The 20959-nt window shown below is 35.8% G+C and overlaps 1 protein-coding gene across 6 annotated transcripts in view; it reads left to right on the forward strand.

Moving 5' to 3' along the window:
- ADGB (androglobin) overlaps nucleotides 1-20959 on the forward strand; it is a 131352-nt gene that overhangs the window by 15310 nt on the left and 95083 nt on the right. For all 6 annotated transcript variants that reach the window (XM_069488834.1, XM_069488829.1, XM_069488833.1 and 3 more), the window contains exons 2-5: nucleotides 7063-7207; nucleotides 10069-10161; nucleotides 13090-13161; nucleotides 14894-15103. In XM_069488834.1, coding sequence (XP_069344935.1) covers nucleotides 7063-7207; nucleotides 10069-10161; nucleotides 13090-13161; nucleotides 14894-15103 — 520 coding nt within the window. The remainder of the gene's footprint in view (nucleotides 1-7062; nucleotides 7208-10068; nucleotides 10162-13089; nucleotides 13162-14893; nucleotides 15104-20959) is intronic.

The raw sequence follows: 20959 nt of genomic DNA on the forward strand, positions 1-20959 counted from the left end.
TAATGGACAAGCAGAAGGCCTCTAGCACTCTATTCCAATACCAGAACAGAGTCCTTTTTGATTAGTGGGTGCATTTACCATAAAAATTAAAATTTCTTTTTATATTACCCTATCCTCACCTTACTCCCACCCAAATCTTAACCCTGGGGGTTTGGGGGCTTTTCTACTGTATAGGAAATGTTAGCCCTGATGCCACACCCATGGTGGTGGAGGGCTGCCCTCACCCTCATTCTTTTTCTTTCAGCCAGCCTTTCTGTTTCCTCAGGGAACCATGGGTAAGCAACATATCGCCTGTTATACCACAAACTGTAGGGGGAGTTATGTCAGTCTTAGAAGCTAGGTACTTATGAGTATCTCTAGCCACTTGCTCCTTCACAAAACCTATTTCTGGTCTCCTGACATTTACAGAGTAGTTATAGCTTCCTTTCCAGCATAGACTTCCAGACTTTTAAGCTTTGACTACCGCTGCTCAAATCCATTTCCCAGTACCTCCTTATGGGTTACACTACGTCAGCCCCCAACACACCACTATAGATTCTTTCTGTAATTAGTCCACTGATATTTTTCAATGGTTTTCAGCCATGAGCATTTGCTTCCTTTATGCTTGCTCTCTTTTCTCCAGGAGCACATTCGTGTTTTATATTTGTACTCTAGGAATCAGCCTCTTGCCTCCTCCCTCCAAACACTGGTTTCCTTTGGAATACCCCATATTAAGTATTGGGAATATTCAGATTTTATATTATACACATTTCTCATTGATTTTTATTAAGTTTTTAAAAAATAATGTTTCCAACATATTTAGACTCACTGTGTGGGGAAGGAGCCTTTAAGGGTCATATACTTTCATATTTATTTTTGAAATATTTTATACAACTTGCAATTTTAATGAATTAAATCACTTACTAGTATACGGGTATGTTGCTATGTGAATAAAGCGTCTCTGCGAATCACTCTGATTTTTCAGTGTTGCAGGTTTAAATTTTCTAAAATTTGGCAACATTTATTTCCCAGTATTACCAGTTCCTAATTCTTCCTGCATCACTTTTGTGTTTAAAAATTATCTTGTTTTCATAATTGATGAGGACAGGAATAACGTGCTTTGAATACTTAAAGGATCCCAACTATGCTAGAGCAGTAGGTACGTTCTGCTAGTGAACTTCAAAGCCATACTGTGCTGAGAGTTTCAAAGCAACATTTTAGAGGATCATTTTAAATCTCTCTTATATTTGACCTTGAGCTGCATTTGAGCATTGTTTATATCGCATGTGTAGCACTATAAGTGATCTATTGGGCTGGTATAAGACACTGCTAATGAGAATCTTTTAAAGTAATATCGAATATAGATGGAAATAGATTTTATGCGTTACAAGGAAAGTAGGCCAATTAGAGATAAAGCTTAATAGCTTAAGGGTGGAAGCTAGAACATTTACTTACACTTGACAGAATGAACAGGGAAGAAAAACAATCTTAGCAGAGCCTTATTTTTAAAATTATACCTTCCTTTTAAAAAATAGATTTTAAGATTTTGAGCTTCCTGAATGAGGTAATTTTATCGTGGTTTTGATGTGTACAAAATCAGCATTTTTTTTTTTAATCTGGGGCTTGTACCAATGCTCAATAAAACAGAGATATTATAATGTTCTAATTTATGCCTTGATTTTTCTATTAATAATATGAAAAAGGCTTCATTTTTCCCTGAAAACTATTCTAGTCATCCTTGCCTCTTTTATACTCTTACATGCTACTTAGGAACACTCCTCAACAATGTACAAATTCTCAAATTTTCTTTTCCAGCAAGATGGTGAATTGAGATTTTAAAAGAATGATAATACCTATAAATGTCTGTATAAAGAATAAAATCCAGGCATGGTGGGCACACACCTGTACTCTTAGCTACTTGAGAGATTGAGGCAGTAGGATCACTCCAATCCAGGAATTCAAGGCTGGCCTGGGCAACATAGTGAGGCGCTGTCTCTTAAGGCAAAAAAAAAAAAAAAAAAAAAAAGAATAAAAATTGTCAGGATTCAGAAATAAGGAGAGGATTGAAGATCAGAGTGTCATGGCTCTGAGGGAAGTCTTGTAAGTCTTATAAAACTGTAATCTTTTGTTTTAACATATATGGGACAAGGCCTTGTGTGCAAATGAGTAAAGGAAGTACTCCAACCTTAGATAAAGACATGGTTTTCCAAGAGTTTAATTCTCTTTAAAAAGGTGAATGAGAAAAATCCACCCAAGCTCAGGAAGATTATAAGAAAGCTACCATTTTTCTCTGCCTGATGTTGGGCTGAAAAAAAAGTCTTTCTGGAGAAATGGAAAAACTCTTTGCACAGGTTTGAGATCTGGCTTATTCATTGGGGTTTCTCACAGAAGAAAACTCAATATAGTGTTGAAAGTACATTTTCTCAGAAGAGGGTCGCCTCAGGGAAAGGGGACTGGAGGAGGAGAAAACCCTGACAAGGGTAAGCACATAATCAAAGAATACACAAAAGATAGGCAGAAGTCACAACAGAGAATCAAGTATTACAAATGTAAGATAATAGAAAAATAATCTGTAAGTAATATAGCATGTGTTTGCTTATAATGACTAAAGATATAAACAAGAAGATTCAAATCCAAAGAAAGGAAGTACACTCTTTAGTCAATGCTACAATATCAAATAACCCCCAAACCTCAGTGACTTAAATAACAAAGGATATTTCTCATCATACCAAGGTCTGAACAGGCAGGTGGGTATAGAGTGGTGGTTTGGAATGTGCTAAATAAAGGGTCTTGGCTCATTTTTTCTTGACGTATCATCATTTTGCAAGGTGTCTTCATAGAACTTAGCCATACACTAAGCAGGAAGCAAGTGAGAAGTATCTCACAGGATGTTTTACAAACCTGAAGGTGAATATTGTTATTTACCCACATTCTGTTGTCCAAGACGCCATCCTGTAAAGCTAGTCAAACATGAAAAGAAATGGGAACAGGATTGGTAAGCATCTGATCAATCTCTACCTATATACAACAATTTAGAACAGTTCCAATTAGGAATTATTAGAAATATAAAATAAAGACATCCATTCTTTTGTTTCACATAAATAGATGATAGATAAACAGATTTCCTACTTTGTCCAGCTACTGTTCCAGTTGCTGGAGATGAAGGAAATAAACAAAAAAAATCAATGTTCCTGCCCCTGTGGAATTACACATCCTACCCATGGAGATGCACAGTAGGCACATAGACAAAGGATTAGTGAGAGTGTTGTCAGGTGCTATAGAATTGAAGCAATATGAAAAGATGCAGAGAGGTGAGCGTTGCTATAATAGATAGAATATTCAAGAAAGCACTTCCTCTAGCGCTCACCCCCCAGAGGTGATATTCGAGAGAGACTTTAATCTTCTTGTTGCTAAATTCAACATTTAGTTGTTTTCACTTCATCTTGACCTATTAGCCACATTTGGGTCTATTGCTCATTCCCTCATTTTTGAAGAAAATTGCTTCACTTGGTTTCCAAGGCATCACCTTCTACTGTATTTGTCCTGCCTCACTGTATTATTTTCCTATTGCTGCTGTAAGAAAATACCACAAACTTAGTGGCCTAAAACCATACAAATTTACTGTCTTAGAATTCTGGAGGTCAGAAGTCCAACATGGGACTGAGCTGACAATAGGTTTCCACAGGGCTGCTTTCCTTTCTGTAGGCTCTAAGGAGAGACTCCAATTCCTTGGCTTTTCCAGCTTCTAGAACTCACCCACCTTCCTTGGCGTGTGGACTCCTTCCTCACTTTTCAAAACCAGCAAGTTTGCCTTTATCCATTCTTCATTTCTCACTTTTCCCTCCGAACACTTCTGTCTCCCTCTTCCACTTTTGAGGACCCTGGGGGTTACACTAGGCCCACCCAGATAATCCAGGTTAATTTCCCCGTCTCAAAATACTTAATCACATCTATAAACTCCCTTTGGTCATGGGAGGTAACATGTTCACAGTTTTCGGGGACTAAGATGTGTATATATTTGGGACGGGAAGGACTATTCTGTCTACCACATTCAATGACTACTTTTTTCTCAGTTTTCTTAGTCATTTCCTCCGTATCTCTCTGACCTTTAAATATATAGTACCAGGGCATAAATGCAGTTGTGTTGCTTATTAGAGTATTGAGATACGTTTTTATTTATTATAAGTACCTTACTAATACCTCTGAGCCCCAGACATGTCTGCCCTTTGCCCTGGGTCCCTGACCACCCTGAGGACTTTACATCCCTGCCCCCACAACAAAAATAAAGAATAAATATCTGGCCTAGCCAGCGGCTTTGAAGACACTGACCCAGCCTTGTGGTCAGGCTCCGTTAAGATTGGTTAATGCTCCGTGTATACCAGTTGTTAGGTGTTTTGAATAGCATCCCTGGGAGTGCCTCTTTCTCAAGTAGTCATTTTCTTGGTGATTTCATCCAGTCTTCAGACTTTAAATACCATCTAAATGCCGATGACGCTCAAAGTTTCACTTTTAGCCCATTTTCTTCTCCTACACTTCAGAATCTTAAATCAAACTACACCTCAAATTCAACTACACATCAAATTCAACACCTCTGAGGATGGATTTTAGACATCTACAACACAACTCATTTATCAGTGAACTGCTGCTTTAACCCCCCTGTCTCAATTTTGCCCCATCATGTGGTCTTCTGCCTATCAAGAAATATCAACTCTATCTACTTTATTTACCTTAAAAATATACACAGAATCTGATTATTTCTGGCCTTCTTTACAGTTACTAACTCAGTCCAGATCCCCATTAATGCTTACCTGTTATTCTGAAGCCGCCTGCATTGTCTCCCTTGGCTCCTTTGGTCTTTTCTCAACATAGCATCAAGAGTGATCATCAAATTTCAGTCACTTCATTTCGTGCTCCAAGCCCTCCTTTGGCATCCTGTCTCACCCACATAAAGACCAATGCCCTTTTCCTGGCTTGGATCATCTCAACAATCTTCATGTCTCCTGTTATCTCTCGGCAATCATCTTCCTTTACTTCCCCTTTCACTCAGCTGACCTCCATATTATTCTTAAACTAAACAGGTTGCTGTCTGCCTCTGAGATACTCTTTGCTGTTGGGACCTGCTGTTTCCTGCATCTGGAGCATTCTTTTCACGGATATTCACATGGTTTGCTTCCTCACTTTCTTTCGCTATTAAAATGTGACCTTATTAGAGCCATTTTCCTTAACTCCGTTTATAGAAATTGACTATAACTCTTAGCTTAACCTTAACTCTTCAATACCCCTGTCCTGTTTTATACTTCCTCTTGACATTTTTCACTTTCAATTACAGTCATGCACTGCGTAATGACGCTTCGGTCAAGGATGAACCGCATATACGGAGGTGGTCATTTAGTAAGATAATTTATTACTGAAGAAAGAATTTTTTTTTTTATAAATTTAGTGTAGCCTAAGTGTACAGTGTTTATAAAGTCTACAGTTAGTGTACAGTAATGTCGTAGGTCTTCAGTTCACTTACCACCCGCTCACTGACTCTCATGGAGCGACTTCCAGTCCTGCAAGCTCCATTCATGGTAAGTGCCCTAATACAAGTCCCATTTTGTTTTATCTCTTATACCATGTTTTTCCTGTACCTTCCTTATGTTTAAATATGTTTAGATACACAAATACTTACCATTGTGTTACAATTGCCTATAGTATTCAGTCCAGTAAGTGCTGTACAGGTTTGTGGACTAGGAGCAATTGGCCATGCCTATAGCCTAGGTGTATAGTAAGCTGTACCATCTAGATTTGTGTAAGTACGCTCTCTGTTGTTCACAGAACAATGAAATCACCTAATTGATGCATTTCTTAGACTAAATCCCCATCATTAGGCAATGAATGACTGTATACTATATATATTACTTAATTTATGCTCTTTGTTTTGAGAACCCACTAGAATACGAATTTTATAAGCCTTGAGATTTTAATCTGTTGTTTTCCCAACTGCTTATCCCAGGATCTGGAATAGGGTTCTAGTCTCACTAGTAGTTACAAATTTGAAAATTAAACAAGATTCTAATTTTAGACTTTAACATTTATAAAAATGAACAAAAAGCAATACCCAGGGTTTAAAGATACAAAAACTGTAATATATATATGATGAAAGTAAAAAATAGTCCCAACTTTTCTGTAGAAAATTGGTCAAAATATGTATATACTTTGGTAGAGTAAGACTCCTTATTAGAATTTATCCCAGGGAAATTGAGAATGCATGCAAAGATTTAACAACCGTAACAACCACCATAGTCTTGTTTATGAAAGTGAAAAAATTTAAAACTCAGAATCTCCATTCCAAATATAGAAGCCTAGTTAAATGAAATATGGTATATTCATACAATGAATATAATACAATCATTAAATTAGTATTTAGGTAAATATTTAGGACATGAGAAATATTAACAAATTACTAGTAAGTGAAATAAAGCAGTCTATAAAATGTATATGTAGAATGATTTAATTTTTGAAGAAAAAAATGTATATTCTGTATATTGACCCCAGAGGTTAGATAGTTGTTAACAATATAGTGTCTAGAGTGAGGTGGGTAGCTTTTTCTTATTTATCGGATTTGTATTTTATAGTTTTCTTTTAAAATAATGATCACATAATACTTTTACACTGGGAAAAATATCAAAATTATATTTGTATTGATAGTCCAAAAGCTATTACTATTATAAGTGCAAAGGATTTTCTTTACATGTGAATTGTGTATATTCTTATGTGTTTATGATATTTGATAATACTGTTTGTATTTAGTTTTTAATATCTTACATTAGTAAGTAGGAACTATTGCTCAAAATTTGCAGATGGAGTAATCTCTTTGGGTCATTTCAGTCTTTAGAACCCAGAAGTGTGAACATTGTATGCCCACAGATATGACTGTATTGAAAAACGTATTTAACATGACTCTGATGATAAGATAATTAAATTTATGTCACACAATTAATCCAATATTTTATCTCAGATATTTTAATTAAAACTAACCTTTTCTCTCTTTCCCTCTCTCTCTCTCTCTCCATTTCTCTCTAGTTTCTCCCTTTTTGGCAGCAATGTACAATCTAGTTTTATTGAACAAAAGAAGGGGAAATTCCCCATCTGGCCAGAGTGGAGTGAAGCTGATATAAATGCAGAAAAGTGGGATGCAGGCAAAGGTGGAAAAGAAAAAGACAAAACAGGAAAAAGCCCTGTATTGGTAAGTAGACCTGAACACGACTAGATTTCATTTTGATCTTTAATCTTACAATGGACTACGATTTGTTAACATGAGAGCGTACCCATTCTTCTCCACAATCCCATTCAAAAGAGAAATCTTGTCTTTGTCTACCTGCCCTCCCCGCCAGCCAATGCTTTGTCTTTCCCAGCCTTAGTCCTGAGTTTTTGGTGAATCACATTTGAGTAAGAGGGAGGAAAGAGCTATGACCACGGAGTCACAGGGAAACAAGGGGGAATTCAGGGGGTAGAAGAGGTTAGCCAATGGATTTTGGACAAAGCTGGGAAGCAGGCATTTAGAAGGTGGTTTAGAGAATGAGAGTCCACAGCAGACCTGTGGTCTCTTACCTAGTGGTTGTAAGAAAGGGAATTTTTAAAAGAGATGTTACTCTTAGGTAAAACCTGGATTCCTCTGAGTATCTTTCCAAGCTATGTGGATAAAGATCTGAGCTGCTCTTTGTTTACTTTTTGTCCTGTAAACATGATATGTCCCAGAGATTGGAGCTAAGTGGAGTACCTACATATTTCAATTATTTTAGGTTCTTTTGCCTATTTTAAAATGTTTACTCTGACTGGACGCACTGGCTCATACCTATAATCCTAGCACTTTGGAGGCTGAGGCAGGAGGATCACTTGAGGCCAGGAGTTCCAGGCCTGCCTGAGCAACATAGTGAGATTCCTGTCTCTAAAAAAAATTTAAAAATTAGCTGGGTGTTCTTGTGTGCACCTGTAGTCTCAGCTATTTGGGAAGCTGAGGCAGGAGGATCTCTTGAGTTTAGGAGTCTGAGGCTGCAATGACCTGTGATTAGCCACTGCACTCCAGCCCGGGCAACAGAACCACACCCTGTGTCAAACAAAAAAAATGTAAAAAAGGTTTACTCTATTGTAAAGACTTCTTTGTTCAGCCTGTGGGGCTGGGTTGCACTTAAAATATGACCTACTTAATTGGTGAAGTAATTCATTTAAAAATATTTATAGAACACAGTATAAATTTCAAAACACAAACAAAATTGCCAGGATTGCTAGGTTGAACTCTGCTATCTCTATTTGACATAGAGCATTCTGAAATGGTAAATGTTAGCATTTAAATTTTTTTCACAAAATATAGTGTCGCAAACTGCATGATTCATATCAGTGATTTATTCACAAAAGATATTCAATAAAGGGAGCTAATTTCTGACTCTGTTAGCACTTGAAAAATTTCCAAATTAGCAAAGTGTAAGAGAATACATTCTTTGTACCATATCTAGAGTGATTATGGAACTTTTAGATACAAAGAGCTTTTGAACCCTCGGGGTTCAAATGAAAATGGGCATATTCTGTGAATTTTTAGCAGCAATTCAAAACTTATGGAGACTGTGTGTGTGCCTCTGTGTGTGTGTGTGTGTGTGTGTGTGTGTGTGTAGCTTTCAGAATTTGCATCAGGAGAATAGATTGCGTAAATTCTCAGTTGAGCAGTCAAGTTCTGGGGAAGAAAAACCTAGAGATGAGTCACTCCAAAGTGTGGAGAAACAACAGGGAGGGAAAGGGCAAAATTGCTTAGGTTTTTGAAATAGGATGTAAAAAATAACTCTCTAGGGATCTTGGAGTGCAAGCATGCTTTTGTGAGGGGACTGTGAAAACATCTCACAGATCTCTGGAAAGTTGGGTATCAAATTCTGGGATTGATCAGTGTTATTAAAGCAAGGGCAAGTGTGTTAGAAGAACATTTATTGGAAGAAAACTAGAGAGACGGGAGCAGCACCAAGTGTGCTGGTCACCTGATGTCCGTTTTATTTGATGGCAGCAAATAGGAATCAGGTTGGCTGAACATCAGACCCCCAATGATGCTGTGGCCCTTGGATTAAGGAGCCTATACAGCTGCATGTTTAGGGAAACATGAAGTCAACTCTTGCTGTGAACAGGGGCTATCCAATGGCGTGTGACACTTGAGAACCTTAACCTACATCCCATTCTGCCACTGTAGCTTTCAAAGGTCGGAGAGCACTAGCTGAAACTGCAGTGCAAAGTGGTAACATCTGGGCTAGAATCTGACTCCCCACCCCAGTTCTGTCCCACAGCCTCAGCGTTCTCGGCTCTCGAAGCAATAGTCCCTCCACTGGGGTGAGTGGTAGACAGTGTGCAAGCCTGTGATTGCATCTCCGTGATGGGGTAGCATGGTAACTCTTAGCCCTGATTTGCAGCATCCATATTTTACCAAGATTAATTGCCTTAAGTTTACAACGATAGCAGTTGTTCTTGGAGTTTTGCTGATACTGAACTACAGTTTAGTAAGATGTTACCATTGGAGAAATAAGAAAGGGAATACAGGAACTCTATATTATTTCACATGTCTTCGTGTACAGAATCTATAATTATCTCGAAAGAACAAGATTTTAAAAATTCATAAATGAAAGTCAGTTGGGCCAAAGGTCCAAGTTTTATTTACATTTAATCCTGTTTGTGATTCTAACAGTTGAAAATTAAGTAAATATTTCTCAATCTTCTCTACTCAGTTAAAAAAATGTTTTTTCAATGGAAAACATGGCTATATATGGCCTATCCAAAATAGTTTTCCCACCTTACCTAATTTACATTCCAAAGCAGCTCATGCTTGTTTGGGCTGCCTCCTCTACAATTAAAATGCTACTCAACAATCCACCTTCTGCTAATGATATGCAGTATTACTAAATTCAGTATTCTCCAAATACTCCATGAATTGGCTCTAAGGACAAGCACTCAAAGTGCTCTACACATGCTTATTGATTGGTCAGATTTATGCATAGATTTGTTTTTATTAAGATTGAGCTGTGTTTATTTTAATAAACCCATATGGAGAAAAAGCTTAATTTATTTTTTATATAGCATTTTTTTGAAGACCCTGAAGGAAAGATTGAGTTACCACCATCATTGAAAATTTATTCCTGGAAACGTCCACAGGATATTTTAATTCATCGGGTAAGAAATTTTGTTTACTAGTAAGCAAAATACTTATTTGTTATGAGGATGTCATACCCTAGTGATAAAAGTATGCATTTTTGAAATGATTTAGAGTAATTTTTTCTTGTGGTATTCAGCAAGAAAAAGTAATTGCTTTTTGGCATTTAAATCAGAAATAAATGTTTATCAGTATAGTTAAATATTTCCTGTACTAGTTTCCAAGAGATTACACTGAATTTTTGTTTAGAGACTTGAGTTTTCTTCTTCTTCTCTCCAAAATGTTGAATTATAGCCTAAAATGTTGTGTGAAATTATTCCTCAATTTATGACTGACATGCTTTCTCCTTTCTGCTTCTTAGTACAAACTTATGTGACATGGAGGTCTATTTTCTCTAGTGTTTATAGCATTACTTTTCCAGCCCAAGAGGTCTGGTACCTCTATTTCAAGGATTGTTGAGGCATTTTCCAGAGGTCACCTTCATATCTGGACTCCATGTCCAACGCTTTGAAGCATCTCTCAAGAAACCTTCATTTTAAATAGCACTTATATAGATTAAAACTTTAGACACACTGGTCTATAGCTTCTTAACAGCTATGTTACTTTGAGCATATTTGGTTTTTCTAAGGGTCTAATTATCACTGAGGCTTTTTTCCTTTGTTGTATATCCTATAACTTTCATTTAATGCACACAAAACCAGTAGACTAAATTATTTAGAACTAGTCAAGTGGTTTTAATGGAGTTGATTCTTTTGTACATTTGTGGAATCTATTAAAGCTCTGTCTCTACATCAAGTGATTTTATTCCTAAAAGTTTTAGCCTTCATCAGCACTGCCACTAATGCAAGAAAATATAATATATCCATCATATTTTCCAACTACTATTACTAGTGGAGAAAATCAGGTAAACCTGAATCCAAAAAGGTTTACTAAAATGAGAAAATAAAAAGGTATGTTTCTGCCCACCAGAGTATTTTTTGAATACCTATTTGTAAGACATTTTAAATTAAATAATCAAATATACACAAACCATACTTTTAAATGACTTACAATGTTAGGTAACATTAACATGAAGAATATAAACTCTGTGATGTTAGTATAATGTACTTAATATTAATGTGTCATTAACAATATTCAGTCTCCTCCCAATATAAGCACGTGGTTTACATTTCATGCAAATAACAAATATGATTTCATAAAGTGGGAGTATTGTAACTTTGGATAAGTAGAACCATATCTTTTCTTTGTAGCATAACTTAGTTCTGAGAGATATATTCATACCAAAAATAAATTTGTCCATTGTTGTTGATAATACTTTCACCTACATATATCATAATTCTGCCATCTATCTCCATACTGCTACTTTTCCTCTGCACTGAGTCCTTCTCTTGATCCATCACACTGGAGTATGGACCACAACAACCAGAATTGAAAGTCTGGCTAAGTATTAATAGGAAGATCCTAGAATAGTGGTTTTCGATCTTTAATGTCTAGGTCCACAGTGATAACTACTTTTGACATTGAGACTTATTAAATATGGGCACTTATAAAATTGAAGCAAAAATCCCATGGAACAATAATGACCTATTTGTATGAGATTTACTCTATTCTATTATATACCACATTATAATAGAATTTTATCTATTCTGTTTAGACCTGACCCACTAAATTGACTTCAGAATCACTAAATAATCACAATGCACAACTTAAAAACACAGTCAACCTAGAATATACCCTAGAATTCTGTAAGCAAAAGACACAATCAAAGGACATGATTTAAGCAGAGACAAACTAAGTTATAATACATCTTGAAATTCTAGATGTAAGATATTAGAATCAACGCCATTCCAAACAAGGGGTAATAAGTTCTGATCCCAGAGTAACTTATTAAATCTATTTATTTATGAGAAATAGAAATTAGTAGCCCAGACCCTTGAGCATTGTTTATATTGAACAGATATAAGATATCTGCAGATTTATCCAGCCCTAGGTACAGGTGTAGCGAATAGAGATGCTAAAATGCCATCGTAGAGACCTCTCTGCCTTAATATCTGTTATCTTTTACAAACTCAGTTCCTACTTTTCATCTGTCATAGATGACAGATAAGTATAATGCTTCAAACTTTAGGTATCTAATATTTACTCAATCTATAATTAATCAATTTTACTGCACATTGATACTTGCTGAAAAGTATGGGCATTTTAGAAGCATTCCATCACAGTCAGTCAAATAGAGTGAACTATGTTTATAACTTATAATCAACCAAGTTGATTCAGGCCTTTTAGGTAGTTTTAGGTCAAGATACCAGTACGAATGAATCAGAGTAATTAATGGAATTACCTTTCATAAAAGTCTAGTTGCCTAATTAAAACCATTTTCATGTTAACTTGATAGGTTAAACATATACACTTGAGATGAATTATAGCTCATTTAAAAAGTTTATCATATTTCTCTATTATTTTTATTATATTATTTATTATTGGTACCTGATTTAGATGTGTACCAATTAAATAATGACCTTTAAGTTAATTTTAAAATGTAACAGAATTTAAAGTTGGACAAGAGTGTTAAAAGCTGTCACAGCTAGTGTTTTTCATCCAAGATGAAGATATTTTCCCAGTTTTAACTTGAGTGTTTATTTTAAATTTTAAATTATATTTTAAACTCTGTGTGTTTGCATGCTGTTTATCTGTATATATAATATATGCTATAATATTTTATTTGTATGGTAAAATGTTATATTTCAATGGCATTACATTAAATTAGTGTCACCTACAGCTCTAAGAATTATCTTAGGAAATAATGTATTTTTTGTTTCTTCTCATTTCCCTGGATGTGAGAAATGAAATCAGATTTGGCCTATTTCCAACACAGAAAACTGTTTAATTAACCTACTTTTATTTTTCTTACGAAGTAAAATCTATCTATGTACTTTGTTGTATTTCAGACTCCAGTAGTTGTGAAAAATGAAATCATGTTTGACTTGTTTTCACCCAACGAACATTTACTCTGCAGTGAGGTATGTGGGAAAGTATGAACTAAATTCTCACTGCAGAATGCCTTTCAGACCTGCTTCAGCAATTCCCAGAGAGTGGATTTCAGTTCTCCCTTGCTCACCTTTAAGTTTTGGTATAACTGAGTATTTTTTCCCAACTTTTTGAGGTATAGATGACAATTACAAATTGTATATATTTAAGATGTACAACTTGATAATTTCATATACATAGACATATTGCTTGTTTGGAATAGGTATTACAATCCAACTACATCCCAGTGATTTCCCACCTCCCACCTCCCACCTCCCCACCTTCCCACCTTCCCACCTCTCACCTCCCACCTCCCCACCTTCCCATCCCCACACCTGTACCTCCCTGCTTTGGGTTTGATCCCTCACAGGCAGGCCTATTCTACTCCCCTTCAAATTTGAAACACGGGCTTTTTGATTACGGCCGTGGCTTTTCTCCTATGACTGAGTCAGAGAAGAAGGGCATAGTCATTATTAATTCAAATACTTTCTCATTCTTATCTTTAATGTATTGATCAATATTAAAATCAAAATATTTATTTCTTCAACCAAGTTATACTGATCAGTATAAAATTATCTCTGAATTTTTTATATTTTATATTTTAGTCTAAAATATACCTATTTTATTAATCCTAAACCTACATACATTTTAGCTTTTCATTTTCCAAATGAAAAAAGAAGTATACAATATTCTACAGTAAAATTTCCAAATATATAGGAGGATAGCTGCTTTAGAAACTTTTTTGACTTTATCAAACTTTAAGGATTTCTTAGGTAACTCAAATTAAGAAAAAAGTAAATCATATGAGGTCCGTCTTAAGTATTCAATCTCCTTACAAACCAGTAAATTAAACATGAGATGAGTATTTCAGAAAATCTGATACTACTGAGGTAATAATGGTTTTACTATACACCCACTGTGACCCAGAGATTTCTTACACATTGTTTCTATTCCTCACAAAAATGCTGAAAAGTAGATACTATTGTCTACATTCTGCAGATGAGAAATTGCAACTTAGGCTGAAGAGACTTGCCCAACAGCAGAAGACTGTGAAGGGTCTGAAGGAGAATTCAAATCCTGGTCTCTGTTTCTGCTGTGAAGCCGCCTTCCCTCTGTGCTTGCTGCCTGTTAGTAACGTTGCATGTCAGAGTTTTACTTTAGAGCACATTGGCACCTACAGAGATCGACACATAACATACGGGATTTGGAGTACATTTATTTATGTATCTGTACAATTTTAATTCTTTCACATCTCCTTCCTTCTCTAATTGGTCCTATTTGCATAAAAGAGATAATTTCCTCCTTAAACTTCTCAACATTTACAGAAGAGTAGCTCACGCATTTGTAAAATTCAACAGTTCTCTCAAGAGCGCTGGCTCAACCCTCTCTCTCTCTCTCTCTCCCTATCTCCCCCCCAACTTACAGATATGAAGGTTAATATCCAATGGAGGTCAATGCCAAATCACTGACAGTTTATTCTGGAAAACAGCTTTCTTATCTAAGAGTGTGTTTAATATTAGACATTTTAATTTGTATTGTGACTGTATTTCCTGAAAACAAAAGCAAAACCTATGATATTATTCTGTAGGTCAGAAATCAAAATGTGGAATACATTGCATGTAAAATTTAATATTACTATTGGAAGTAGATTTTTACTGTATTTCTCCCTAAATTACAGTACTACAACTGTGAAAACCAGTTAACACTAATGATTTTTGTCTCTAGCTGATGAGATGGATTATCAGTGAAATCTATGCAGTGTGGAAGATATTCAACGGAGGGATTTTGAGCAACTATTTTAAAGGGACTTCAGGGGAACCTCCTCTTCTCCCCTGGAAGCCCTGGGAACACATATACTCTCTATGCAAGGCTGTGAAGGGCCATATGCCCTTGTTCAATAGCTATGGAAAGTATGTTGTGAAACTTTACTGGATGGTAAGTTCAAGTTCATTTGCATGAAAATTCAAGTGTCCTTGATCCTGCAATATATTTGTCCTTCACACCATTACCTGGGCTAGTACAGGATAATTCACTTTACATAGGATATCAATTGTGTAGCTGCTGGGGGAAACTGCCCTGCATATGTAATTTGTGAGGAATAAGAAACACAGTAGCTCCTCCTGTGATACTCGTCCCACATACTTTTTAAACTGGCGCTGCCTGGACTACTGAGGCATGACCACTCTGTGCAGACGCCAGTCCTGCCGCTGCCTCTGCACTGTCAGGCTGAGCCCAGCTGGGCAGGCAGGTGGATGCACAGGGCTTCCCCCTCCCTCTTCCCTGTGTGCTGTAGCGTCAGCATGACTGGCAGGAGGCAATGCCAGTGCATCATCCAGTTCTTCTGTCCTGGCCTTTGCTGCAGCTAAGGGGCCTGAGCCCATCAGTTCTGCGTCCTAAACTTGAGATTTGTCTTCACGTGAACAAATCTTACTCTGAGGCAGAAAGATTTTACCTCTGCCTAAAAAGGAAGCAGACGGGAGAGTAGGAATTGCAAAGACAGAATCCAAACCCCCTTTTGAATATGGCAAAGTAGACTCACACCACATTTAACAATGCTTGATCATATCAAACTCCTTTGGCTTTTACTGGTCCTAGTCACTGGGAAAGAATGCTCTTCCTGAACATTTGAAGAAATGGGAAGAGTATAAAAAGTTAATAATTCCATTATGTATTTCGAAGAGCATGACTTTTTCCCTAATTGGCCTGAGCCATCTATCTTCCTGGGGTGAGGAATGTTGAAGGGCCAGTAATTAGAAGTTATTAGGATCATTGCAATAGGAAGGGAAAGAGAAAGAAGGTAACATAGCCTCTAATATCTAAAACAGGATTTTTGTTTTTTAAAAATTCAAATCAAGACAATTAACCTTGATACCTTGTTAGGAGGAGAGAAAACAAAAAAGCACTTCTATCTTATTTACCAATCAGGAGGCCTATTTGGCAGACTAGGGTTTTAAATGTGTGCAGAGGAGTGAGCCAGAGGGTGTGGCATTAAATAGGAGAAAACCCAGTGGATGGTGTTGAGATGTTGGAGAAAGGAGGTGAACACAGGAAGAGTAGGAGGGAGGTTAAAAGTATTATATTTCAAAACATTGAACCAACCCTGTTAGTTTTTCTGTCTCTCTGTCTCTCTCTCTCTCACTTTCTCTCCCTTCCCTCCTCCCTCCCACTTCCTGACACATCCCTCTTTCTTTTCAAACTTCCTTCTGGATAGGGGAAAACATTAATTAACACAAGGTTCTGTTTTGCAAAGAAAATGTGATTTATTTAACCTTAACTCTACTGATTCCTCGCAAGCCCAAAAATACTTGATTAAGATTTTTTTTTTTTAAATGCATTGAGTCCACTTTGGGAATCTTGGCCTGATCCAATCTTTTAGCCCATCTCTTTAGATAAGTTAGCCCCTTAGGGAAGAGTGTAGTCAGAACCAGACCGCAAGTCTCATGGCTTCTTCTGGTTCCCCACTGGTCTCACCTGAGGAATGATTTGTGAGGGTGCTGTTCAGCAGGTGAGGACTGAGATACAACTGGTTCCATATGTATTATTTTGGTAGGCCTGTGATAGAGATGCAACTGCCTGGTTTTCTGGTTGGTAGAAATCTGTTCTCTCTGGGCTAAGGGCAGAGACATTTCTATGTCTTTCTACCTAATTCCCAACTGGTAAGGCTGAATCAACACCTGTGTGCATATTATCATCAGTAATGCGTTAGAATAAATTCTTTCTGACATGATAAACTCTCTCTCTCTATATATATATATATTTTTTTTTTCCCTTTTTGTCCCTTTCCAGACACACGCAATTTAAGTTTTGATATTCTTTATCTTCCAGTTTTAGTTAAGTATTTGTACTTGTGTCTCCTTCTCTTTTCCCTGCAAATGTTTGGGAAACATGTTCATAAAAACATGCTTTGTTACCTTCTGCTGCTTGATATAGCACAATACACTGCAGATCCATCTCATGCCTTCCATTTATTTTCCTTCCCACTTCAGATTTCGTACACTTCAATTTTCCTCCTCACTGTATTTCTTCTTCAGTTTCTTGACACTTTCTTAAGTTTTGCTTATTAGAGATTGATTTTCCTTCTCTGCCTTATTACAAATATTCTTTGCCTTTTCTCTTGTCCCTAGAAGCCTTTACTTTTATCACTTTTTTGAGGCAAACCAACCTCTCAGAACTTCTCTGCATGGCATTTAAAATTCCAGTTTTCACACCAGCTTATCATTTTTCCTATAAAAGTATTGCCATTATTTCCAGTTTGGGTTCTAAATCAATTGCATCAAGGTTCTTTGACATGAGATAAAAATTTACTGAGTAGCATTAAGAGGAGGGCTATGAGCCAGAGCACTCTCTCCCTTCTTTCACCTGGCAGTGATGACATGGATGCTAGGACAAGTACGGCCTGTCAGATGCTTTCCAATTTCAGTGTTCCTTTGGCTCCCTGCAAGAAGCAAGTTAGCCATTGCTCTCCACTTGAAATACGTATTGCGGCTGGCAGCCTTTCTCTCAGCGTCTCCCTGCTTTCATTTGTCTCTGATAATCAGAGAAGACACACATATTGTCACAGTTCAGTCCATGGCTGGACTTTGAAGTGTTGCCCCAGTTCTTGGGCTCCTGGCTTGGAGGAATCACAAGCGTTGGCCCATGCCACAGAGAGAGATGACAGATACTCAGCAAGTATGTGTGAAGAATTTATTGCCAGGAAAGTTTAAGGGTGCAAAGCGAAAGTACCCTTAGGGGAAATGGGTCTGTCTCTGCGAGTGGAGAAGACCCTGTCTACTTCTATGTTTTTTGTTTATTTTTATATATGCTAGTAGTTTATGCTTAGTGGAGGTTAGTTATAATTAGGACTAATTCCTTTCTATGTTTGGACATGACTTAAAGGTTGCGTTTCAGTCATTCTCTCTATGGTGGGGAAAGTGCCAAACCTGTTTATGGTGTCTTTCCCTTCTCTGACTGGCGGTCAGTGTCCCATGGCCTAGTTACCCCATTCTTTAAAACTGAAATAACCGTTCTCTCTTTTTTATTTTTCTGCAACCATTTCCTCCTTATTGTTTTTCTATAACTGCTTTCTCCTTTCTGTTTTTCTGATTTCCATTATCTCTCACTTGTTTTTCTGTCCCTAACAATATTGGGACCAATAATTTTTTCCAGTTGCCATCAATATATTTATATAAAAATGTATTAGCTTCTATTTATTATCGACCCTCATACTTTTAAGCACAATATTAGTGTAGCATTTAGAATTTCTTAAACTGTGAGGAGCAGAGGTCTCCCAGCATCAACTTCAACACCACCTACGGTACTCAAACGCCTGCTTCCTGTGCCCAACCCTAGACTTCCAGAGCCAGAGTTTCTGGGAATAGAGCCCAAAATCCCTCATTTTAAGTAAACTGTATCTCATCCAGTAACATTTTTGTTTATTAAATTTGAGGAATAATGTTTTCAAGATACAAACTATTACAAATTATTTTTCTATCAATTTCTTTCAAAGTGGAAATACTTTATTTTTGTTTTGTTACTATTAATATTATACATGCTTTTAGTGAAGAAAATTCAAATACTATTAGAATGTTCAAGGTAGGAAATGAAATTTTCCTGTAATCCTACCCTGTTTAGTAAATGATTTATGTGTATCCTCCTAAACTTTCTTCTATTTCTACAAACATATATAAACCTACTATATATAACATAACAATAGGGGTCATATAATAATTATTGCTCTGTAAAGTATTAATTTCCCTTGCCATGGGCATCTTTGGTAATATACAGCAATCTACTTTGTATTCCATTGTATGGATGTATAAATAAATATATATATTGCTAATTTTATATTGACAGACATATGACCAGTGTTTTACCAAAGCAAACAATGCTGAAAAATAATATCTTTGTGTAAATATCTTTTGTCTATTTATATGGATTTTTTCTAGGATTTCTATATACGCCAAACTACATGCAAATTCCTAATTTTGATAAGTATATTCAAGTTACTCTTGTAGTTTAATTTGTGTGTAAATACCATTTATATTTGATATATTGGGATTTAAGCCTGTAATTTTATTATTGAAGTCTATAATCTATTATCAAGTCTATCATATTTTTGTATTAATTTGTATTTATTATATTCTTTACCTCTTTTCCTGTACTCCTGCATATTTATTGAACATTCTTTAGGATTTCATTTTGATTTGTCTATCTTTTGAGCATACCTCTGTGTATATATTTTTTTCTAGTGGCTGCTTATATATTTAATTATTTTTAAAATTTTAAGTAATTTTTTAATTGACAAATAATAATTTTTCTTTCCTTGTTTATTCTGATGTTCCAAGTTTCCTTTCATTCGCAGTTTTTTCTTTCTGAAAAATTTCCTTTCACCATTCTTTCTGAGCATTTTCTGAATCCTCTGTTGACTTATTGCTCAATTGTTGGCTTTTATAATTATGATTTATGCTCCTAATTTAAAAAAACAAAATTTTATTATCCTGTCAGTGTGCTCATAGGAAAAAGAGGGTATGAATGTATCTAGTCATTCAGTTATCTTGGCCTGGAATTCAAGTGTGGAAAATATTAAAATTTGAACGTGGTTATATTCTAAAGTATCTTAGTAGTTTATATTTATATTAACAAATGAGGCATCCCTGTTTATAAGCATGCTAAATAATTAAACAATTTAATGGTCTTTTATTAATAAAATGATGTAGTGCTAACAGTAAACAATTTTAAAAAGTCAATAAATCATTTACATGCAGTAATAAAAAAATACAAAATGCAAAACAATTCAATGTTCTATAATAATGTCCCAAATAATCTGCATTTATATCTATATCTATACCTGTATCTATCTATATTGTATTGATCCATTTGGGCTGCTATAACAGAATACCATAGACTGTATGCTTATAAACAACAGAAATTTACTTCTCTAAATTTTAGAGTCTGGGAAGTCCAAGATCACGGCACCAGCAGATTTGGTGTCTGGTGAAAGGCTGCTTCTTGGTTTATAGATGGCCAACCATTTTCTCCTGTAACTTCACATGACAGAAGGGGAGCATTCTGGTCTCTTTAGCCACTTATTAAGGATACAAATTCCATTTACGAGGGCTCATACTCATAACCTAATCACTTCCCAAAGGCCCCACCTCCTAATACCATCAGAATGGATATTAGAATTTCAACAGATGAATTTTGGGGAAAAACAAACATTCAGTCTTTGCTATATATATATATATATACACACACACACATAAACATAAAAATATATGTATATGCAAAATATTTATCTTTATAAATTTTAAGGAAGCAATCAACAAATTTATTAATATCAATGAAATAAAAATATTGGCAAGAAAATTGTTATAAATCTAGTAAAATTATGTTTTGGAAATATAATACTGACTGTCCATCCCTGTGTATTTTTTGGCAGCAGATTTATTGAGATATAATTCAAATACCATAAAATTCACTCAGTTAATGTGTACAGTTCAATGATGTTTAGTAATGAAAGCATTCTTAATTGAAAAATGTCATTGATTATCTATAATAGAAACAGGTGATATTTGTTGAACTGGTCTGACTTAAGTTCTTATGGCTGGTTAAAACTTTTTCTTCACAGGACTCCAGTAGGCCTTTTCAAATAATTTTCTGAAAATTAGAATGTAAGAAGGAAACTCCTGTTGCAAGTTTTCTATTGTGGCAAAATACATGTAACATTTAACATTTTAACCATTTAAGTGTACAATTCAGTAGCATTAAGTATTTTCACAATGTTGTGTGAACATCACCATTATCCATTTC

The sequence above is a fragment of the Eulemur rufifrons genome, chromosome 15 (assembly GCF_041146395.1).
Source record: "Eulemur rufifrons isolate Redbay chromosome 15, OSU_ERuf_1, whole genome shotgun sequence".
NCBI lineage: Eukaryota > Metazoa > Chordata > Mammalia > Primates > Lemuridae > Eulemur > Eulemur rufifrons.